We start from the raw sequence: 24,364 nt of genomic DNA on the forward strand, positions 1-24,364 counted from the left end.
ATGGAGCATACAGACTGTATTCCCTCCATACTTGTAGCACAATAGGACCCTTTTTCTGAGCCTGTCAAATAATCCTTCCAAGTATACCCAGGCTATGGTATAAGACTAATGCAAGAACCAAGCACAGAAGAACATGATTTGCAGTGAATAACAGCAGGCTAACTGAAACTTCCATGTAAAGAAACACATCTTTGATTTTCTTTAAAAAAAGTTTATTATGTAAATTATAGGATGTGGGCTAAGTCCCCGTCTCCTACTCTGCTTTACAAATTCCAATGCTCCATACAGCATCCTCAGACCACTCAGGACTGCTCCCAAACAACTGACTCCAGCCCCAGCTAAGGAGCAATCTTTGATTGTGAGCACCATATTAGTTTGTCCAGTATCAGACCTTATCTACTTGAACAGCTGACAAAGCAAGGAAATGTTTGTCCCTCCATTTGGGACAGCTGTATGTGAAGGACTAAAGACACTACTGAAAACAATTTTCTCTGCCCTTCAGTTCCTACCTCCCCAGAACTGAATTATCCCCAGAGAATGTAAGACACACCTAGGAGCGCATTTGATGTTTGCACCACTGGCAGCTACTGCTTTCCAGTGGTTTTGCACCATAATTTCCAGGAGTTGGGTTTATTCAGAAAATAGTGTAGCTGTGACTGTTTTAAAAATATTTCTTTAATCATATGCATCAAACTGTGGGTATTTGAGGGGAGGAAGGGAATTCTGTCCAAGTTTTCAGCCAGGTATTGTTCTCAAGTTAACAATGCACTGGGGGCAGCAGTACCCTCAGTCCGTGGATTCCAACACGGATTCGCTCAGAGCCAAGTCCCAGTAATGCTCAGCTCCGTGTTTTTTAAAGTGCTCCCGTGCCATGTTTTCAGTGGGGCACTGCTTAAATTTCATTTCACCAAAGCTGCGATCCTTCGCTGTACCCTGAAACAGACAAAAAGATAACAAGCTTCCTGATGCATCTTGCTAACAAGAAAAAAACCCAAGCAAATGCATCAACAAGCAAATGCAGCCACAACAACAAGAGAAAACAAGAATAAATCTCTTTAGAACGGAAAGAAAGTAATTTCTCAGGTTTCCAGACAAGTGTGCAAAGAGGAACAACAATTTGCATAATTAGTGCTATTTTTATTTGTGCAGAGCTGAAAAGTTGTGTAGAAACACGCACAGAAGGGCAGTTTCCACTGTCACTCAGTTCACGTGAAAGGAAACATCACTATTGGGAACAGCAATGGGCAACCATGAATAGTGGATGCACTGCATTAGTTGCTCTCCTTTACCTCAGTGGACTGCAGCAGCTCGTGGCCCACTGGGGTTCCACCTGCAGCCCCCCCTTCCTCCATGTACTCTCATGCATTGGGGCACCAGAGCCCCGCACTTGCCTGCTCATCTCCCTCCCAACTCATTTCAAGTGCACAAATCACCTGATCACAAACCACCTGCACTCCTGTCCCTGCACCTCCCTCTCCCTCCAAGAGCTGGAAGGGCAGGAACAGCTGATTCATGGCATTCCACCTATGAAAGGGAAGGGGGGAGAGGGGACAGAATGGGATTCACAGCTCTTCTGAAAGTGCTGGGAGGCAGGGGGAGGTGTAGGAAGTGCAGGCTTCTGGTGCCCTAGTGTTTGAGGCACATGTGGGGGAAGGGAGTAGCGGGGGGGGAGGGGGGTACGCTGGCCGCAGGTTGCCCACTACTGATCTGGAAAATACTTTTCTCCGATACAGTCTTCAACAAACTGAACTTTTTAAGAGAAGTTCTGTGATTGTAATTAATGTTATAACACTTATTCCAGTCTGTGTCCATACTTGTCTGGAGTAGCCAGTGTCCTTTATTATACTATGCAGGATAATCTCCAGACTTTGCATAAGAACAGCCACACTGGGTCGGGCCAAAGGTCCATCTAGCTCAGTCTCCTGTCTGCTGACAGTGACCAATACTAGATGGCCCAGTGGGAGGGAACAGAACAAATCATCATCATATGATCCCTCTCCTGTCATCCATTTCCAGACAGAGGCTAGGGACATCATTGCTAATAGCCATTGATGGACCTAAGCTCCATGTCTCCATCTAGCTCTTTTTTGAACCCTGTTAAAGCCCTAAGTCTTTACAACATCCTTTGGCAAGGAGTTCCACAGGTTGACTGCGCTGAGTGAAGAAAAACTTCCTTTTGTTTGTTTTAAACCTGTTGCCTATTAATTTCATTTGGTGATCCCTCGTTCTTATATTGTGGGAATAAGTAAATAACTTTTCCTTATTCACTTTCTCCATACCCGTCATGATTGCATAGACTTCTATCATATCCCCCTCCCTTTAGTCTCCTCTTTTCTAAGATGAAAAGTCCAAGTTTTTCTTTTTCTCTCTCTTCATATGGGACCCATTCCAAACCCCCTACTTCTGAACCTTTTCCAATGCCAATGTATCTTTTGAGAGGAGACGACCACATCTGTATGCAGTATTCAAAATGTGAACATACAAGGTTTTATATAGAGGTGATAAGATATGCTCTGTCTTATTCTCTATCCCTTTTTTAATGATTCCTAACATGCTATTTGCTTTTTTGACTGCTGCTGCACACTGAGTGGATGTTTCCACAGAATGATCCTCAATGACTCAAAGATCTCTCTCTAATAGTTGTAGCCAAATTAGTCCCCATCATATTGTATGTATAGTTGGGATTATTTTTTCCAATATACATGACTTTACATTTATCAATATTAAATTTCATTTGCATTTTGTTGCCCAATCACTTAGTTTGGTGAGTCTTTTTGAAGTTCTTCACAGTCTGCTTTTGTCTTGACTATCTTGAACAGTTTAGTATTGACCGCAAACTTTGCCACTTCACTGCTTACCCCTTTCTCTAGATCATTTATGAGTAAGTTGAATAGGATTGGTCCCAGGACAGACCCTTGGGGGACCCCACAAGTTGCCTCTCCACTTTGAAAACTGACCATTTATTCCTGCCCTTTGTTTCCTGTCTTTTAACCAATTATCAATCCATGAAAGGACCTTCCCTCTTATCCCATGACAACTTACTTTACTTAAGAGCCTTTGGTGAGGGACCTTGTCTGCAAATCTAAGTACACTATATCCACTGGATCCCCCTTGTCCACATGTTTGGCGATCCCCTATGTTCATCTATGTGTCAGACAATTTTATTCTTTACTACAGTTTCAACTAATTTGCTTGGTACTGACATTAGACTTACCAGTCTGTAATTGCCAGCATCACCTCTAAAGCTCTTTTTAAATACTGGCGTCAGGTTAGCTATCTTCCAGTCATTAGGTACAGAAGCTAATTTAGAAGCATAGGTTACAAACCACAGTTAATAGTTCCGCAATTTTACATTTGAGTTCTTTTAGAACTCTTAGGTGAATTCCATCTGGTCCCGGTGACTTGTTACTGTTAAGTTGATCAATTTTTTCCAAAATCTCCTCTAATGACACCTCAATCTGGGACAATTACTCAGATGTGTCACCTAAAAAAAATGGCTCAGGTTTCGGAATCTCCTCAATATCCTCAGCCGTGAAGACTGAAGCAAAGAATTAATTTAGCTTCTCCGCAATGACTATCATCTTTGAGTGCTCCTTTAGCATCTCAATCATCCAAGGGCTCCACTGGTGGTTCAGCAGCTTACTGCTTCTGATGTATGTAAACATTTAACCATTACTTTTTGAATTTTTGGCTAGCTGTTCTTCAAACTCCTTTTTGGCTTTTCTTACTATATTTTTACACTTAAGTTGACGAAGTTTATGCTCCTTTCTATTTTCCTCACCAGAATTTGACTTCCACTTCTTTTAAAAGATGTCTTTATCTGTCACTGCTTCTTGTACTTGGCTGTTAAGCCACAGTGGCACTTTTTTGGTTCTCTTACTGTGTTTTTTAATTTGGGGTATACATTTAAGTCGGGCCTCTATTATGGTGTTTTTGAAAAGTTTCCATGCAGCTTGCAGAGATTTTACTTTTGTCACTGTATCTTTTAATTTTTGTTTAACTAACCATCTCATTTGTGTGTGTTCCCCTTTCTAAAATTAAATGCCACAATGTCGGGCTGCTGAAGTGTTTTGCCAATATTTGTATGTAGCATCTCAAAAGATGTTATCATGAAAATAGACAATTCCAAAATATCCATGAGTAGTAACAAGGGGCTACTGGTGTGGGTCCCAACGTCAGTTACTTGGAACACCAGGCAGTTATATGTCCACATTACTTCTGGCGAGGACTCTTGGAAACTGCCAACTGGTTTATTGTTACTAGTTAGCCATAGAAAACATTGACTGCTTTTTTTCCCTCCACAAGGGCTGAGTATGTTAGCAATGAGTCAGAAAACCAGCTCTTCTGAACTGCAAAAAGTGCCAAAAAGTTAGCCCTTGAAGCTTCATTTGAACAACAGGGTATTTGACCAGGATCATGCATCTTTTTCATTTCTCTGCATTCTAGCCTTCCAAAAGCAAAAGTACTCGTGTGAACGAGACAGAGTCACCACATTCTTTTCTCCATCTATATGAGGTTTAAAAAGATAAATGCCAAATGTTTCATATTAACACCCATGGCTAAGCTAACAAACTCCATCATGTTGGTAATGAAACGCTTTGTGCATAGTGCTTTGCAGAGGCATGAGGCAAGTAACAAGGCGCTAGAGCTTGCATGCGCGTTTTATATTGGCAATGATGAAAAGCCAAATGATCCAAACATTAAGCACTTGAGCCCCAGGCCCAAAATATTCCTTTCAATCAAGGCCATAACTTACCTCCCACACCAGAGAGCATTTGTTTGTCTTTTTAACAGACTCCTCGTCAGATTCATCATCATCTGGAAAAAAGGGAAAAAAAGAACAAAAAAAAGAAGCAGCAGATTTTAACCCCCCTCCCCCCAAAAAAACTGTAAGCAATGACAGGACTTGACCATGCTTTTACTCATTCCACTCAGAGCTCTTCCCCTCTAAATCCCAACTCTATTTCCACTCTTTAGACCAAGACTTTTGTATTTCCCTCATTTTGGGGGTGCTCACAAATGTTCGCTGATTTCCCTTCACTCTTCTCTAATTGTGTTTAGGGGGAATCCCCCATAGTTACCTGAAGTTATGTTGTACCTGATTTCATTAGATGTTTAAGCACCAAATCAAACACTGGAAAAGATCTAACTTGCTTGCACAGAAGATTCAGCAGTGACTACATCCCTCTGTCACATTAATTTTTATTCCCATTTCAGGCTCTCTTACATGCCTAGAGCAGTGATACTAAGATCTCTGGTTCAGATGTCAAATTAGTGATCAATGTTACCTAAAAGAGCCACAGGAGCAACTGGCTACAGTGCTATACAGTCATAGTTAAATAGTCTGATGGGGAAATATTTAGCTTTTATATACAATTATTCCCCCACCAAATAAAATAACTTCGTGCATGTTGATAACTGGTTCATTAAACCATAGTTTTAATATTACGTGGTGCAAACAGCCGCAGGGGACGCATTAAAAAGACACTTGCAGCTCCTGAGCTTCCATCTGAGTATCACTGGTCTAGAGTAATCGTTTCAATCATGGACTGCTCTTGTACACCACACAACTCCAAAATATCTATTAGAGTAGTAAATGGGGGTCATCCAATCAGGATCAGCTCCCTGATTGGACTGAGCATGCAAAGAGCTGACCGTTTAAGAAAACTGCTGGCCAATGGCATTACAAAAGCCTCACATTTACAGAGAAGGGGCTGCCAGCACTGCCTGTGTACCAGTATTAGTCAGGCTTATGTGACTTGTGCTCTGGGCTCCCACTTCCTGTCTCATGGACACACACCTGTACTGAGTTCTAAAGTACCAGCGGTGTCCCTTCTGTGGGGCACACTGGGTAGTACAGTACTTCCCTGGGAGTATTCACCCCCATTCTGCCAGGACTGGGCTTCATTCAGAAATACACACACTTTTCCATATTGAAATGTGTAGGGTTTTTTAAAACCTTGTATCTTGCAAATGCAAAGCCAACTCAAGCTCTGCTGGGTGTTAGAACACACACAGCTGAATAGGAGAAGGGGCTGGCAGAGCAGAAGGCAGTCTGGTGTGAACAGTAGCAAGGCACACAAGCCAGTAATGTAGTTCTTGGCTTTTTATCATTTAAATCAGGGGGTGAGGAACCTTTTTGGAGTTAGGGGCTGCTGACCCACAGAAAAATCAGTTGGAGGCTGCACACCAATGAGAAGCGCAGAAAAACCCCCACACCCTCACTGATATGGCCCCCCACTGAGAAGGAGAAAGACCCTCCCCACATTCCCCTCATGCACCAGAGCCTGGAGGATGCCCCCAAGCCTTTGGTTTAAAGCAGGACTGGGGAATCTATCAGTCCCAATGGTGGTTACATAGATAATCAGGTCTATTATGGTCTGCAGAGGGATTTTCAGAGTAATGGCTTCTCATCCACGTTGCAACAAAATGATCCTGTTGCCATTTCTGTACAGTCTCACTAGCTATTATTCATACTATTTATATTTTTACACACACACACACACACACACACACACACACACACACACACACACACACACACACACACACACTGTAAGAGACACAATGAAAAATCCCGTTTTATTAGTTAACTTGTTAAACATTAAGTTTAACCAGTTAACTAGGGGGTAAGCAAAACAGCTGCCTCCCCCCCCGGACAGGCTGGAGCAGCTCCCACCAGCTAACCAGTAAGCCATCAGCATCTCTAATACAATACGGGTCTATGCTTACCATCTCCCTTTGTGTTTGATGTCTGTTCATCCCATTTTATTCGATGGAGCATAAGACGTTTAAATTTCTTCTGTGCTTTTGGACCTGGAGAGAGAGAGAGAGAGAGGATGACAGTCATTTTCACTCAGTTCTTGCTCATCAAGAGCTTCCATTTAGAAACTCTAATAGGGCTACATTTGCCTCCAAAAAGCAGTGACAGCTAGCAACATCTGTAACGATGGACGAAAAACAAAACCCTCAAACACCCATTCGGTTCCAGCTAAAAGCCATGGGCAAAGAGAATACTGCAGATCAATGACACAAGAGTACTTGCCAGAGGAGGCTGTGAAGGCTAGGACTATAACAGAGTTTAAAGAGAAGCTAGATAAATTCATGGAAGTTAGGTCCATAAAAGGCTATTAAGCCAGGGGATAGAAATGGTGCCCCTGGCCTCTGTTTGTCAGAGGCTGGAGAAGGATGGCAGGAAACATCACTTGATCATTTGTCCCCCTTTGGGGCACCTGGTGCTGGCCACTGTCGGCAGACAGGCTACTAGGCTAGATGGACCTTTGGTCTGACCCAGTATGGCCATTCTTATGTACAGTCTCTAACCCAGACTTTAACGCGGTGTCAGAGCTTGGATTAGAAACCAGCACTCTTCCGTGGCCTTGGCAAATCACTTCAGTGTTGTGTGTCATCTCTTGCTTAAAATGGGACTAGATCTCACAAAACATGTCATGAGAATGTTTACGAAAGCCCCATATGCATGTTGGAAGCACTGTAGCAGACTCAACCAGGACAGTCCAAGTCTTTCCTGAGAAGATGCCACCGTTAAAATCTAGAAGATTTAACAATGCTGGGTTTCCTTTACCTACAAGCTACAGTTTAGAGGATTTAATACACTTAAATAGCTAACATGCTTGACTTCCAAAGGGCTACCACTGAGTAAGTCTAAGAAGCATCCTGAACATAGCAGTCTAACGTCTTCCTTAACTTCCAAAAATCCTACTAATTAGCAATTTGGGTGTCACGATTAGAAAAAAAAAAATCAACTCCACAGCTTTGAACACCTAACATTCTAACCAGAAAGCCCACCACCATAAGCCTTACCTCCTTCTACCACCACCACGTTGACATCTTTGTGTAAAACCACCACTCCTGTTAAGTACAGCTGCCCAGCATTTGCTTCAATTTTGAATTTTTTTGCTGGGTTGCCTAGATTTCTGACTCTGAAGATAGAAACACAAAGATCGATTTATTTGAAAAAGGAGCCACAGAACTATGAACAATGGATAAGAGACAAAGAGGATTCCCCCCTCTCTCCTCTAAGTCAGTGCAGTGTTATGCTCATTTCAAGCTTTTTAGTATTGTGGGGGGGTTATAACTAAAACCTTACACTCAACAGGGTTTTTGTCAATCGGAGCAAAGACCATCGCCTACCTTTTTACAGCATCTAGCACAACAGGTTCACATCTTTAGTTGGACCAATGTACCTGGCATTGCTTCAGTCTGTAAGAAGTGGTTTCTTTTTTTTTTTTTGGGGGGGGGGGGGGGAGTGAGGGAGCATATACATGATTCACTGAAATGACTTTCAAAAAGTGTTATTTTTATGAAGTTAGTTTTTATTTTGGATTTCTTAAAGGGATTGTTAACATTTTCCCATTTAACCTTTTAGTAAATTTTTTAAAATGGGAATTCCAGCAACCGTATTTAATATCTTCATCCCTATACATTCTTACTATTCGTTATCTCCTTTCTGAAAGGTTTATTGACACGCCATTCTACTGCGGGTTCGGCCTATTTTTCTGGCTCTTCTTGGTTCAGTCTCTTTCAACATTCACTCAGTGATGTCAATTTTGAAGACTGTGCTTGATTTTGGTGATTGTCTCTTTTCTGTTTGGTTTTATGAAAAGAAATCCTATTCCAGGCACATCCTGTTTTCCTGGCACAACCAAAGCCTTAAGCTGCTTTAAGTTATGATCCGAGGAACCTGCTGTCACGGCGTGTGGGGGAGTCTCTGGGCCCTGCACCTCCATCCGCAGCCAGATGCGACTCTCAGCCAGCAAGTGGAACAGAAGGTTTATTGGTTCACAGGGATACAGCGTAGCATAGGACTGATGTTAACACAGGGACCAAGAGCAGCCAGTATTATTCCTCTTGGATAGAAGGGGTGCTGGGCCCTTCTCCCATCCTAACCCAGCCAAAACTGACTCATCCCCCAGGCCCTAGTCCCCAGCCTGGTGTCAGCCCCACCTTTCCCTTTGTCTCACTTCCTGGGCAGGAGTTATCTCCTATGTCTGGCCCTGAGGTGTCAGAGGTCAAATACGCTTCTGTAGCGAGTCCTCCCCCAGACAGTGTTGCAGTTGTCACATCTCAGCAATACCATCCCCACTACATCACACCAGCATACCAAATTTTACGGTCTGAGCTCTTCCCATTTAAGAGGAAAGTTTCAGAAGGGTAGCTGAGTCAGTCTGTAACAGGAAAAACTTCAACAAATAATCTAGTACAGTGTTTCCCAATTTTATTTGGCCACGGAATACTTTTAAACTTGAGAATTTTGCGGAACCCTTAACAGCAGTCATATATGGAACTGGAAAAGTAGACCACAAATAAGTAAGGAGAATAATAAACTTTGTCCGACATGGCACTAGTACCGTAATTTAGCGAATATAACCCGGTTATATTCATTTTTACAACTGAATAGTGACGTCATCATCCCCACTCTTTGGCTAAGTTGGCATTACACTGGGACACTTATTGCAGCAAACACAAATTACAATCGTTTTCAATAAAATTCATGAATGCTTACATATTATTTAAATAATAAAATGTTATTGTAATGGAATTTTCTCACAGAACCCTTATTTTCACCATTTGGGAAACACTGGTCTAGTAGCACCTTAAAGACTAACACACTTCAGAAGCGGGTTGTGCCCACGAAAGCTCATGATTCCAGCTACGTGTGTTAGTCTTTACGGTGCTGCTAGACTATTAGTTGTTTAAGTTTTTCCATTAAGGAGGAGTTCTTGATCAAACAGAGACACTTCTAAAATATATAGTAAATAGCAGCTTTCCTTTGACTTTTCAGTGGTGTTTTATCAGGCATCAGGTCTACTGGATCCCATTGTCAGCTTTGCTTGTGACACTGAACATTCAATCTCCCTGCGTCTCAGGCTCACCATCATAAGGATTAAACTCAAAACGCTTTGTGTGATCAGATGGAAAGTGCTAAGTATTATGAGGCTTTCTATAGTCACCTTGAATGCTCAGGTAGGATATGGAGAATGGAGTTATCTTTTCATTCATTTAATTTTGAGAAAATGGATGGGTCTGTTTTTCTTTAAATAACTTGAGCAGTCTTCAGTGTTTCTAGTGGAGTTCAGAGAGCTGGATGACAAGAGCCTGACATTAAAGGAACACTCCATATTAGCACGTGTAGAGACCAGCATGTCTCATTTGTATTTATGAAAAAGTCACAAACAGCTGTTGAGATGAAGCACCTCTTGGTATTGTGGGTGAAGGCACTTACCTGTACACAGCTATATGCACTCCCTGTGAAATATCTTCTTTCAGTTTTTTAACCTTCTTTGCTTTTCTCTGTTCTGCTGTTAGTTTTCGTGCAGCATTTGCCTCTTCATGAGCTCTGGGTAGGAGGAAAGACAACAGGTAAGCAGAAATGCAGCTTGTTGGATGTCTGTTCAGAGAACCGGAAGGAGTGAGCAAGCCTTGGAGGGTGCCTTGTAGACCCAGAGCTCTGTCAATGAACCGAGTCTATCCAGACCAGTCTGGCTTAGAAGTATGAGTGGACCCAATCCACTACATCACAAGAGACTATCCAAAGGGGAACTGGACCAAGTTGTAACAAGTATTAAAATTGGTACAGCAAGCTTCCTGCAACCTGGCCCTCTGATTTGCTTCCAATGCCTCTAGTTAGGAGGAATCAATCTATTTAGCTTCTGCAGAAAGTGAGCAAGTATCATCAGCTGTAAAGGTGGTTTGTGGTGTGAATTGGAGCCAAACCCACCAACTGATCCAAACCAACCGACTAATTGTAAATAGGTTACTACACCACTATCAGATGATACAAACTTTCAGTCAGTGCTGCATTGGATCGAGTGATGACACTTCACAAAGTCCTGAAACGTTACCACAATGTGAAAAAGCCAGACTTTTTCTGGTGACCTCTGGTTTGAGACGACCCACATGAACTTTGAATTCAGGAACTTCGCTGTCGATTACTTTCTTAAAGAGCCTACTCAGTTTACATTTACCACAGTTAAACCTTTGCTTTTCCCAGATGACTTCCCTTAAGGATGAACGTGGACACGCACCACCACACACTACTGCGGAAATGTTGCTAACTGGAGAAGTCAATTGCTTAGTATTACTCGAGGGTATTTTGTGTAAGCGACTCAGTGTGGTGAGCTCAGGAGGGCCATGCCCCGAAGTCATTACTACACAAGCAGTTGTTGGAGAGGTCTAAAGTGAGAGTCAGGAGCTCAGTCCAGTTCCTAGCAGGTAGCTACCTCAAAAGCCACCCCTGCAAGGGGACCTCCCGCTGGCAATTTCAGGACAAGGGATCAAGAACACGTGGGTCACACTCAACTCCCTTCTAGTTCTGAGAAGGGAGCCTTTCAAAACAAATACGATGTGGGGACATCATAGGAGTAAAACGAGCCTTTTCTTCTCCCTTTGCTGCACCTGTTCTGTGCTTTGGTAGTGGACTTTAGTCTCTATGGTTGTCAGGACACCTCCATCCCTAAATCCACTGAAGTAAAGAAGCAAACTGTGCCCCACGCCACTTACTTCTGTCTCTTTGCCATCTGCGCTCTAACGTGAGCTTCCACTTTTGTGGGGTCCTGAACAGCTTCTGTCCCCAGTACTCGCATCAGGTTAGAAATTCTTACTGCAAGGAAGGACGAGAGGGGAACATTTTAAAGAGATCTATTAAGTACCAATTTGTCATAATGTGTCAAAAAGCAAAAAGGCATTTGTTATTTCCTATAAGTATAAGAGCGGGGAGGTGCAGCAGAACTTAAAAATGAAAATATCTTGATGTTTTGCTTTAGATTGTAAGAGTAAAAAACATTAGGGGAAAAGCCTGAAAGAAAGGTACAAGTTACATTTCTAGCTCATCTCCTCTGTAAGACTTGTTCCTACTTCAAAAGGTTCCCCGACATTATTTTAAAACAGCGTTCAGCAGCATTTCTTGCCAGGCTCAAAATGCTCTTCAGAATTACTAGCTACAGAGACATCATTGCCTCAAATGCAGGTCTCTCCAGATGCAGCATGGCAATTGACCCACAGGACACAGCAACAATACGTGACATTTGGTAGAACAAGTGAATGCCCAGCTGGGAGGAACCATGTAGCATGTATGTTCACTGTACCACATCCTGCCTCTGTGCAACCTTCATGAAGTCACTGTGGTTAGATGGGGTGTAAGTCACCCCAGAATGCTGCCCTACACACATGGGGCTGGAAGCAGGAATTACTGAGTGAAATTCTATGGCCTGCAGGATGCATGTCACACCAGATATAACAGCCCCTTCTAATTAATTCTATGAATATACATACAGGGATAGAAATTCCTGAAGAGACTAGCGCTATAGGGTCTCTCACACAAAGGACTTTTGTCAGCTGCAATTTACCAAGTGTTTTATTATCAAGCCAGTGAGCCACTATTTGGAAACAGCAAGAGTTTTCCACATAGCCTCTTCTCGGCAAGGTACCACCCACCTTTTGGTTCTGGAGGCGGCATTAGGCCCAGTCGGACTTTCTCTTGCAGTTCCTTCTGTGCTTCTCTCCGAGTCTGACGCCGTAACTTCTTCTGCTCTTTTTTAGTTAAGTAAACGCCCAGAGTCACTGGTGTGTCACTGTCCACTAGGAAGGCAAACCAATGAACAGTCACTTCAGATGTGCCAGTTTCACAAGGGCAGGACTAACTATCATCTACAATCATAACTGGGAAATGGGAAGGGAAACAGCTGAAGAGCAGGACTTATAACCAATTCCTCATGCTTAAGGCTAAGGCAGCCCAACACCACCATTCGTGTCCCCCGCTCAGAGCATACAGAACCACCTCTGTTTGAGCCTCTCAGTTATCCCCTATTAGACCCACAGTTTCTCTCTGTTACACGTGTGATCCTGGTGTTACTCCAGATTGTTTACATCAATGCTGAATCTGAACACAGAGGTTACAATGCTATTTATGTTAAACAGATCATCCACTGTCTAAACTTTTCTTTACTATCTCATCTAAAAGGTACAAGAAGGAGGGAGAAGAATTATTCTCCTCAACTTCTGAGGACAGGACAAGAAGCCATGGGCTTAAATTGCAGCAAGGGAGGTATAGGTTGGACATTAAGAAAAACTTCCTATCAGGATGGTTAAGCACTGGAATAAATTGCCTAGGGAGGTTGTGGAATCTCCATCACTAGAGATATTTAAGAGCAGGTTAGACAAACTTCTATTAGGGATGGTCTAGATGAGTGTTTCTCAACCTTTTTTCGCTCATGGCCCCCTTCTGAGCCTCATTAACCTCTGTGGCCCCCCCTCATAGCCGCTGTTAGTTGGAAAAAAAAGGTACATAATTTACCTAATGTTCCGTTTTTTCCATGTGGCCCCCTAGAGGTAGGGCGTGGCCCCTGAAGAGCCATATGGCCCATGGTTGAGAACCACTGGTCTAGATAATGCTTGGTCCTGTCATTAGTGCAGGGGACTGGACTTGAGGACCTCTCGAGGTCCCTTCCAGTTGTAGTGTTCTATGATTCTATGTCCCTGGTCTCAGTCTGCATTACCATGTGGATCTTATGAGGCATCAGGGGTATGTCTACACCACAACTCAACACCTGCAGCCGGTCCATGTCAGCTGACTTAGGCTTATTGACTGTTTGTGACAGACACCAGAGCTTGAACATCTATACAGCAATTAGACAGCCCTGCAGCCCAAGCCCGACTCAGCTAACACGTTTAGTTGACATACGCCTATAAGTTCCAAGTAGCAGTAGCCGCTTATTCTAAAGCGTGGGAGTCTATCAATTTCCAATATCGAGTTGGTCACTAGACTTTTAAATGCGATTTTCTCCATTCTTTTTGCAGATTCACCTTTAAGTCCTAGGTGTCTCATCGCCCTAGCAGAGACCTATATTCTACCTTAACATGACTTCTTTCATAGTGATAAATGAAGCCAGTTGTATTACAAATGAGGAGGGACTCAGTCTAGTTCAGGTCTCATGTTGCCAGCAGTTTGATGCACTGGAAGGGTCTTGCTACAACCCTCTTGTGAACCTTTAACTGATCAAGACTACAAAGGAGGCCTTGAGCTAGACTGCGACATAATAGTACCTGGTGGGTTTAGCTGTGCTGGGTGTTCCACAAGATTTGTGATCCCAAAGTAGTCATCTCGTTTAGAGGAGATTCCAGAAGTTCTAAAGAGGAGAGAGTGTGTGCATCAGTAATAAATCATCTAAGGGACAGCTCCTCCCAACTCCTTCAATGTTCCACAAGCTACAGTGTTCGGTGAACAAAGCAACTTGAAACCCACCCCCGCACCCCACCCCACCCCCACAGTGCTATTAAACATATGTAAGCTGCTGACAGTTACTCTTAAAGTTTAAGGAAAGCAGGGAGCTGCATGGCTCCTACACAAAGCATCAATGGGCAGGTGTACTTCCCACTGCCCCAAACAGTCTCAATATTGATCTTGCATTTAGACATTAGAGGCAGAACTTTTAAAAATGCTTCATTGACAGAATCAACGGGGCTTGTGCTCCAAAGTCATTTTGCTGCTTTTGAAAATACAACATTGGCTTTTAGCCAAAGTCACTAAAACTGCTCTCTTGACTACTGCACACAGGAATAAGCCACCTCTGGATTAGGATATGGCAGCTGTTTGGCACCACACCACACACTGGAGCAGGGAGCGAACACAATATACAGCTGAAGCTCTAGCAGGGAATTCCAGGGGCAGAATGCAATTACTCAAGCAGATGCACTTGTTTCTGTAAAAGCTACAGTAAAGACGTGGGCCTGATCTTCAGAAGTGCTGAGCACTTCAGCAACCTACAGCACCCAACAAATTTCCATGGACTGTAGGGTTGGTCAGCTACTCAAAAGCAAGGCTATTACTCTCTCTTCTACAATCACATGAACAATGCCCAGCAGGTAGAGCTTACGGATCAAAGCCATTCGGGATGATATACGAATCCCACCACTCTATCTCAGGGATCTCCCCTTCTTTCAGCTCCTTTTTGGGAGTGATAAGAGCTAATTTGGTAGAGGTGTGGATCCCGGTCTTTCTGGCAGCCTGGGAGATCTCAGCCTGCAGCTTTTCTAGTTGAGCCTGCGAACAAGAGGAGAGAAATGGCACAAGCAGGTCACTTACATGGACACCTGCAGAGCAGCCTTTAAAAGGCAAAGCATGCTGGATAAATCCTTTACAAGCCAATCAGAACACGCCACAGATGAAGCACAGAATGGGGCCTGGGACTAAGGAGCGGTTTTGTGGCTTGCATGGGGTTCCATCTACCCCTGCTTGGATTACTGCACAACCCAAACACACCGTTGTTCTAGATATTTCCTAGTGTATTGCCCAGCCCAGTTTTAAAATGTATTAAGGATCATACCACCCAGTTCTTACAAAGCACTTTGCATCAGTAGATCTCAAATCACTTCACTATTTCTTTAGGGAATCTCTTCCATGGTGTAAGATCATTATCACAAAGGGTTTCCCCAACACCCATCTTCTTCATTTCAGGAGTCCTTATGCCTTCCAACTACACCAAATCGTTACTGGTACTGACACCCATGGTTTTTGCACATAGTTAACATTTAGGCAAGTTCTCTCACTGTAAATCTTCCAGCCCCTAAATCATTGTTTCTACTGGAAGTAGCCAAAAAGTGTGTTTTTCATGGAAAAATTCAGCTTCACAAAAAAACAAACCCCTTAGTTCTTTGTGTTTTCAACAAAAAGCCAAAAGCATATGCAGAAAGACACATTCCACAAAGTTTAACTGAAACCCAATTTTCCACTGAAAAAGAGTTTTGATGGAAAATGTTCAACCATCCATAGCAGAAACCTTTCTTGTCCTGAGATACCCCAACTGAATGCAGCCTCCATCATTCTTGAACAGGACATAAAAGTTCCACCCTCTAAGCCAGCCCCTTTTAGTACTGTTCATTAACATCTGCATTCAGAAAGCTAGAGGGTACCTTTGTTCGTAACCTCTGTGCAATTTTTTCAAATTTGCCTTTTTCATGAAATTTAAAGGTGCGTTTCTGACGTTGGGATGAGGCTATGGAGACCCGGGGATCAAAGTAAGTGTTGGATTCCATATCTTCAGAAGGCTTTTCTTTGAGCTGCTGTTTAAACTGCTCCCTCTTCACAGCCCGGATGTTCGCTTTTAGGGTCGGCATACGGTGAGTCAACTCAATCTCTTTACCAGTTGCATCAACAGTTCGGCCTTGTTCATCCAGGATCAACGGGGTAGGCTTTGTCTGGTCCTTGAGCTCTACTTTCCTGGTGCAAGAAACATTGTTAAAATGCAGTCATGTAGCATTAACTCAAAGGGAATACAGTGAGTATTATTCCCCCCCCCCCCCCCATCTGCTGGTGGATAAGACTATGGCCTGCTCCTCGGTGGTTTCCTCTAAGCTTTTTTAGTTAGTAATCAAAAGGTAGATACCTATATTATAGTCCACAGAGCCTAGAACAACTGTCAGACTCCTGTAACTCTGTGCTGATGCTTCAGTCAGATACTTCCACATTTTGATCATTCACAGAACTAATAACTAAATGCTTCCCTCTTCTTGATACTTCAAGGAACAGGAGTAAATTTCAGAGACCATGAATGATACAGGTGTGCTCACACAGGCTATGTCTACACTGCAATGCTATTTCAGGATACTGGAGTATCCTGAAATAGCTATCCCACCTCTTCACAGCAAGCCCGTTATTTCGGGCTCACTAGTCCAACATCCCTGTAAACTTCATTCTACGAGGAGTAAGGGACACTTCCGAATAGTGCTTTATTTAAAATTCAGTGCGGAAATAAGCTATTTTGAAATAGCATCGAAATAAGATATGTAATTTGTGTAAGTCATATTGTGCATCTTATTTCATGTTACGGTGCAGTGTAGACGCACCCACAAGCGGTCTTATTCTCGTTTAAACCAAGGACTCCTTACATGTCTTTGGCAGTGCAAAGGGACCCTAAAGCAGATGTAAATGTTATACAATTAAAATGTTATGTTGCCAGAGTGGCATAAAGGAACCGCAATGTGACAATGTCAACTGTGAGGCATTGCTGGCCCTTCCCCTCAAGATCTCCAGCTGTTTCTTAGCTCCAATGATGGCTATAGTGATGCAAACACCAGTACACAGTATAGTTAAGCTGATGGAGCGCGGTCTTGCATTCTAACCCCTGTGCAATCTAGACTGAGTAGGTCTTGATCACTTGGTGGTTAGATGACTAGCAGCTTATCTACCCTAAACTTCCCACCGCTGAACCCATTTTGGCAGTGCAGAAAACCCTTAGCACAGACAAGGCCATAAGGATCTGGTGTACTTTGGACTACTCTTAGCTGGTCTTGAAATGGGCTGAACATTTGAAGGGCAACTGCAAGTGTTACAGTGGAGGTGAACAGCAGCAGAGAGACAACGTTTGTCCTAATGTCATTCCCTGGTGCTTCCATCACTGACAGAGCCACCAATGATCCAGTTTATGAATCCAAGTCAATACACATGAATGTTGGTGGAAAAGCAATGATGAAGGCTGCCATTGTGCACTCTAACACGTGCCTTGTTCCTCTAGGAAGTTGCCAGGTCTACAGCGCATGGGTAAGTTGGTTGTACTCACGGAGGTGCAATTCCCATTGCATGCAGATTTGCCAACCCCACCATGTTGGCATTGCCAATGAGCCCTGGTTTCAAAGCCAGCTGAGCCTGGATTCGGGCCTGTAGCTCAGCCGCCTTCCTGGCTTTCTCAATCGCATCATTCATGAACGTGGCTGCCTGAGAGGGCTGAATGGTATTGCCGATGGGGAGACGCTCTGGCTGGGACGAAGAGGGAGTTTTGGGCTGCAGGAGAGACAAACGCCATTAGATACATGTCAGAACCATTATTCAAGTCACTGTGAGGAGAAAGGCAACGCATTCACTCTTAGGGTAAAGGACCCGGGCCTTTCTTTCCAGGCTGTACCTGGGGTGCAGGAGGACTGATGAAACTCAGTTGCTTTTTCCTCTCCTCAATCTGACGTGTTGCTGCTTCCATCATCTGTTTGATCTGCAGAAATAAAGTTGGACAGTTAGGTTTCTTCCTCCTCCAAGGGCTAATGCACTGGTCAGAAGCACGCTCCAGAGGCTCCTCACAGAGTGGGAAATGAGTGCAAACCCAGCTCCACTCAGCTACCAGCTGGGATGACCTCCAATTCAGCAGCAGCAACTCCAGGTAGCCAGGACTCACTGCCATGACCTGTTCCTTCAGCTCACTCACTCTATGGAAAAGGAACCTTGTTTGCTTGTTTCATTTGTGAAGAGCATCTCCCCTCTCTCTCGCTAACAGTTTTCTCGGGTGTTCTGCATGTTCCAAAAGAAAAGCAAAAGGACCCGATTTCCTGGCCTGCTCTTAATCAATTCAATCTGCTCACTGACACTGCAGACTGCCTTTTCCCAGTGGAAATCACTGTTTCAAGATTATATACACAGGAGAATCTCTCATTCTACAACACCTCTTCCACTGAACTCAGTGCCATTAATCCACTGATTAAAAATCTGCAGTGCCTCGTGATTAAGCCATTTACTGGCAAGCTACTTCATATGTCTGAACTGTTCGGTCAGTCTAGACTAAGAGCATTAGTCCAAGCCCATTTTCTGAATCTGCCAAACTCCACGTACATTCATGGTACTGTATAATTAAGAACATTAATGAAATGTGCCAGAGCATACAGACGGCATTCAGCTAATGAATAGTTTATACTACGGGACTGTAAGTCAACACTTTTCAGAACAAGTCAGCACTTCTTCAAATAAATGAAGACTGCATAACAAATGTATTTTTTCCATTTATTCACAGTGCAGTTCAGCTGTACAGACTCTACATCTGCTAAAGTATTCTGAAATGTACAAGTAGCAAGTTTTAGCAACATAATGCGTCAACATAGGACTTTCTGCCCTTCTATTTTTGAGATATGGCAAAGAGGACTATGAGGCTTGCCAATTAGGGAAATTCTATTAAAACTGGCCTATAGTAGCAGCAAGCTCTACAAAAGAGACAGTGGAAAGCAGCTTCCAATTAGTTTTCAAAAGAACGCTAGGGCCTTGCATTCAAAATTTTTGATTATGATATGAAGTATAAGATACCTGAAACACACGCAGTTCCCTCACATTGAAACTAAATATTAAAACGTTAAGATCCCAGATCTGTTTCTGGAAAGGTGGCAGAGGACAGCAGCCCCTTAAGACTAACCTGTAGCTTGGTCAGCATTCCAGGACTCTCTGAAGGTGGGCCTGGAATCACCTCCGGCTCCTCCTCTACTTCCTCAAAGCGTGGAATACGCCGCTTCTTCACGCCGGAAGACTCCTTGGAGATCTCAGAGTCATCACCAAACACATCCTAACAGAACAGGAACAGAATGAGATTGATCATAAGCTATGATACAACCAGGCTACAAGAGGCGACTGACGACAACTAGAAACCATCACCTGAGTGCAACAATTTAGAAAATACTTTGGTCAGGCAGTCACAAGTGGCTACAATACAGAATTCCTAGGTTGTATTCTCAGCCCTGCTGTTTACCCACTGTGGGATCATGCACAAATTAAATCTGTGTCTCAGTCTCTTACCTGTACAATGATAAGTAATGGTCCATCTATATGGGCAGTGAAGGCGAGGGTAACTAATGTTTGCAAATCACTCAGATCCTTATGTGAAAGGCACTATCATTCTTTTGCATGGGTTAAGGAGTTCCTAGGTCCACAATTCTTCCCAGTAAGCCTGTGTTCTCTCACATACCTATCCACAGACAAACAGCTGATTTACCTGCACACTAAACTGTTTAACTAAATCGGTTTCCAAATCTCAAACTGATCAAAGAGTGTCTCTATATTTGTGCTGTTCAACACGCTAGCCACTAACGGCTATTTGGCTGGTTGAGTGTGGCTAATTTGCAGAATTGGTTGGACACTATGGCTCTACATGGAGACTGCACTGATTTAACTAAACTGATTCAGTTAAATGGGTGCCATTTGTGAGTGTAAACAAGCCCTTAATCTACCATACAGTAGATATACTGTCTTACAAGTGAATGTTATTTGAAAAGAAGATATACAAACCGGTTGTAAGCGTTAGTTGAAATCCCCTCTTCACTATTATGGTTCATATTCTACAAGGACACTTCCTCAGCCAGACAGGTACTTCTTGGAATACCTACAAGTTCAAGAGAAAGGACTTGCCCATAGTATAAAGTGTGTAGACCATTACGCTTTAGTTCCTGAAAATTCCCAAGCAGTGATCTACCCCATGAAATGGTACAAGGGAGAGAGGAGAAAGAAGGCCAGACAGAATGCTAAGAGACAGCTAACATGGAGTATTACCTAATGGTTTTGTCATTCCTCTGTCCACCACTACAATTCTGTATCCACGAGCATATGTAAAAGCAGGGCTAATATTTTCAAGGGAAAAGCCAGGAAGGAAAAGTTATCCTTGTTATATCACCTTGGGTAGCACTTCCAGCAAATCTCACGCTACAGCAGAGTTAGGACAGACCGGGGTCTGAATGCAGCACTTCCAAGAAAGTTAACTCCAGGAAGTGGAGCTGGTGATTCAAAAGATGACACGCCCCTCCTTCAGCCAGTGCCCCACCACAGTGGTTTGGATATGCTGTGCAATGGGAAGGGATGAATTTCTGATTCAATACAAAGTCGAGGACCTAGAACACTCGGGATCATTCAAAATTCCAGAATACTTTTCACTAGGGATGGGGCATTAGCTCTAGTGCCCAGTCCAAACCCTGGCTTGGTTATCCTAACCTACCTCTATAGAACTCCCCAAAGAATGCTAACAGAGTTGAACTCTCTTCCCTTGCCCTGCCCTATAACACTGTATGGCGTTGCTGTTAGATTCTAAGTAGCTTGCACATGATGTGAGAATGCACTCTCAGGGTGGGCAAAGCACTGTCTTAGAAACGGTTTGTAACTCTGACTGCAAGGAGCTTTGGGATCCATTTGCATCAGAAGTTTAAGGTCATCATAATTCAAAGTGTAGACTACAATCCATCCGCAGAACCATCTGATTTACGAGATGCCAAGTAGCTGCTATGCCTAGTTCAGCTATTCCAGTTTCTTCTGTCTCCCCAATACACCAGAGGTGAGAGACTTGAGGTCTGGCTAGGACAAAGTATGACAGCCGACTGGTTTTCAATCAGAACCAATCTGAGGACAGTTTGGTTAAAATGACTGTGTGAATATCAGTCTAATTCCTAATTAAAATGTGCCCAGAGCACAAAAAAAATCCACCGTGTAACAATAGTTGGTTCCATTGCCGATAGTTTCGGCAGAGCTGTCAATGTCTGAGGTCAAGTTGATACTGCATCACTTTATTGAAGATGCTCAACGCTGACACGAACGAGTCCTCCCATTGGTGTACTCAGTCTGCCTCCCTGAGAAGATGTAGCTACATCGGTGAGAGAAGCTCTCCAGCCAATTCATGCAGGATGTTAAGTTGCTACAACTACATCACTCAGCGGCATGTATTTTTCACACCCCAGAACAACAAAATACCAATAGAAGTCTGTCATGTAGACCAGGCACGTGCTATGGAAAACTGAAGTCCGTCGGAGGGGGAGGTCACTCCAGGCCAGGTTAAGACACATTGACAGGGAAGCTTACACTACTGCCACACAGGCTGTATCTGTTCTGGGGATAAACACCTGTTTTTATGCATGACTGTTTGACCAGCGAATGTAACTGGAACCTGGAAGAAGAAAGGTGAGTAGACCCTTCTCTACCATATGACAAAGCCTCAGCCACATAGAGGAGACAAGTAACAGTTTTCAGACAGAAAACATTGAGAAGCGTAGGCAGTTCCCTCTCCTACTACAAAGCATGTTTCCACAGAAAAATGGAAAGGCACAGCTAAAAGCCCCGTAAAGGAATACACTAGGTAACTGATGTAATCAGGAACTGATGAATGCAAAGCTTCAAAAGAAATAAAATGCCATAAAATAGGAACCTCAGAAAAAGTGAGAACACTTACTTTAGGACCAGGGAACAGCATGTAGAGTAGCTATTTTTAAACTCTGTATGCAAGTGATGAAAAAATTGTAATTCCAGGGTCAAAAGCAAGATCTTCAAGAAAGCAGGAAGAAGTAGAAGACAGCTGTGGATGCATCAGACTTTCAACCATCCCAGTCAAATGGCAGATGGGAAAACCAGAAAATCCTTGCTGTGTTTCAGGACCTTGAATTTAGTTGGGGGAAAAGAAGTTGCATATTGTGGATTTCGGATGAGCTTCAATGCATGGACAGAAAGTGAAAATCCACAAGGTACCCTACCAACATTCATTCACTGACAGTTACGAAATCATCAGTTGAGATTTTTACGATGACATGTCTGAGCAGTGGAGTTACTATAAGCTGTGACCAGCTAATCCTAACCTGTTGTTAATGAAGACTCAACAATATGGCACAAAAGCAGCTAGGTATAAAGGAATATGAAAACCAGCAGAGAACCACAAATCCTGCCATTTTGCTGTTCTCTATTAACCCTACAAAAACTATTAAAGAAACAGGATGCTCAGGCTTCCATGTCAGGACATGGCCGGGGTAAGTGTTTTGGTACCTCATGGCACCTCAGAAGAGAATAAGAACTGAAATGTAAAGGCTCACACACTTCATTGGAGAGAAGGGTCTTTTCTCTTGAACTTGAAGCATTACAAGACATGCCTTTCTGGAAGAGGAGAATGTGGTAAAGTAACAGTACTACATTCATGGCCCTGAACAAACAATAAAACAAATCAGTCCTCAGCTTACCTTCAATTCTCTTTTTCGGTTTCGGTCACTGTTGGATTTTGAGTGCCTGGAGCTTCGTCCTTCCTCTACAGCTTCAAAGAGCTTGTCAACAAACCGTAGAGTGGAATCATCAAGAAAAGGCTTTAGATGGTCTGGCAAGGAAGAGAAATTTATGTTACTAGACAATGACCATTTTTGGAGACAGGAATAAGTGAACAAAAATTATATTTTGACCTCTCAGTTCACGATGGCCACTACCCTGACATCTAAAATACATGACTGATGGGCCGTGTGATTTCATGAAAGTCTCTTTTTAACGTAGTCTCTAACAAACTGCAGAAATTTGCGGCAATTCAACAATGGAGCTTTTTATCTGCATTTCCTGTATGGACAGTTTCTATAACCCGCTTTAAGTGTTTTGAAAGCATCTTAGACAATGCCACTTTCTGCCATGAGAGTACAAGAAAATCCACCCAAACTAAAGCTTCTATGACTACATGTTCACAGCATGTGAAGTAAGTCTATAAATGTTAAGTACATTCAAAATGACTAAGTAAAAGTGAGCAGAGAATCTCAGCACAAAGTGGATGTCACATCCATGAAAAGGAGGTTCCATATAATGGAACTGCTATCACAACCTCAACTAGTGATGAAGAAACAATTTGCCACATACAGCACCAATAAAGTCAGGCCGAGAAGTACCGAAGAATAAGAAAGAAATTCAAATCTGAGAAAAGACCATTTCAAATGCCGTCAAGCTCTTCTAGTTCCATTTGTCAAGCTCACATCTCCTCACAGCAACAAATACGCCCATTTACAGTAAAACTCCAGTGGTCCGACATCCAACGGTCCGGCACTCCTGATGGTCCAGCACCACCTGGAACCCGGAAGTGCTCCGGGCAGCCAGATGATTGGAGCTGCTCTGCCCCCGGCTTCCCCAATCAGCCGCTGCTGAAACTGACCAGCGGCTGACTCAGGGAAGCCGGGGGCAGAACAGCTGGGGTGCTGTCGGGTTGGTCCCGCAGCACCAAGAGGCAGCGCTACAGAACCAACCCAGCAGCACCCCAGCTGCTTTGCCCCAGGCATCCCCAAGTCAGCTGCTGCTGAAACTGACCAGCGGCTGACTCCGGGAAGCCCAGAGCAGAGCATGCTGTTCCCTGGGCTTCCTGGAGTCAGCCGCTGGTCAGTTTCAGCAGCGGCTGACTTGGGAAAATCTAAGGCAGAGCAGCTGGGGTGCTGCCAGGTTGGTCCCACAGCGCTGAGAGGCACATCCTCCCCACTCCACCCTAGACCCCTCAGAGCCCCTCCTTCCTATAGTCCGGCATATCTGATAATCCGGCACCCCCGGGTCCTAAAGGTGCCGGATTATTGGAAGTTTACTGTATTTCAAATACAAATTTGAAAGCATCAATTGGATGCTTTCTAGACCAAAACTACCTGTCTATATGGTAAGTTTCATTTTCCTGAGACACGCTTCTATTTCTTTCCCAGGTTTGTTATTTAGCTCTAAAGGATGGTAGGATACAGCTGATATGAAATACTTTGCAGAAAAACTGACTGTATTGCTAAACAGAAATCCTGAGAGATTTAATAACATGCTAAAAGTGACATTTTTTACACCTCCCTCTCCTTTTCTCAAGGA

At 43.4% G+C, this 24,364-nt stretch overlaps 1 protein-coding gene across 4 annotated transcripts in view; it reads right to left on the reverse strand.

Moving 5' to 3' along the window:
- Positions 1–657: 657 nt before the first annotated feature.
- The window catches only part of PRPF3 (pre-mRNA processing factor 3), a 35,835-nt gene continuing 12,128 nt past the window's right edge, over positions 658–24,364 (reverse strand). For 2 of the 4 annotated variants that reach the window (XM_075907412.2, XM_075907413.2), the window contains exons 4-17: positions 22,744–22,874; positions 19,182–19,328; positions 17,916–17,999; positions 17,574–17,794; positions 15,928–16,234; positions 14,892–15,058; positions 14,062–14,144; positions 12,454–12,597; positions 11,521–11,620; positions 10,244–10,357; positions 7,822–7,940; positions 6,733–6,816; positions 4,757–4,818; positions 658–933 (exon numbers count right to left, since the gene is read on the reverse strand). In XM_075907412.2, coding sequence (XP_075763527.1) covers positions 787–933; positions 4,757–4,818; positions 6,733–6,816; positions 7,822–7,940; positions 10,244–10,357; positions 11,521–11,620; positions 12,454–12,597; positions 14,062–14,144; positions 14,892–15,058; positions 15,928–16,234; positions 17,574–17,794; positions 17,916–17,999; positions 19,182–19,328; positions 22,744–22,874 — 1,910 coding nt within the window. In that variant the 3' untranslated portion in view covers positions 658–786. Of the gene's footprint in view, positions 934–4,756; positions 4,819–6,732; positions 6,817–7,821; positions 7,941–10,243; positions 10,358–11,520; positions 11,621–12,453; positions 12,598–14,061; positions 14,145–14,891; positions 15,059–15,927; positions 16,235–17,573; positions 17,795–17,915; positions 18,000–19,181; positions 19,329–20,047; positions 20,142–22,743; positions 22,876–24,364 lie in introns of those variants that run through there. The other 2 variants (XM_075907416.2, XM_089772272.1) reach the window with 2 other exon arrangements.

Source organism: Pelodiscus sinensis, chromosome 22, assembly GCF_052426305.1.
Source record: "Pelodiscus sinensis isolate ZL-2025 chromosome 22, ASM5242630v1, whole genome shotgun sequence".
In the NCBI taxonomy this organism is placed as follows: Eukaryota; Metazoa; Chordata; order Testudines; family Trionychidae; genus Pelodiscus; species Pelodiscus sinensis.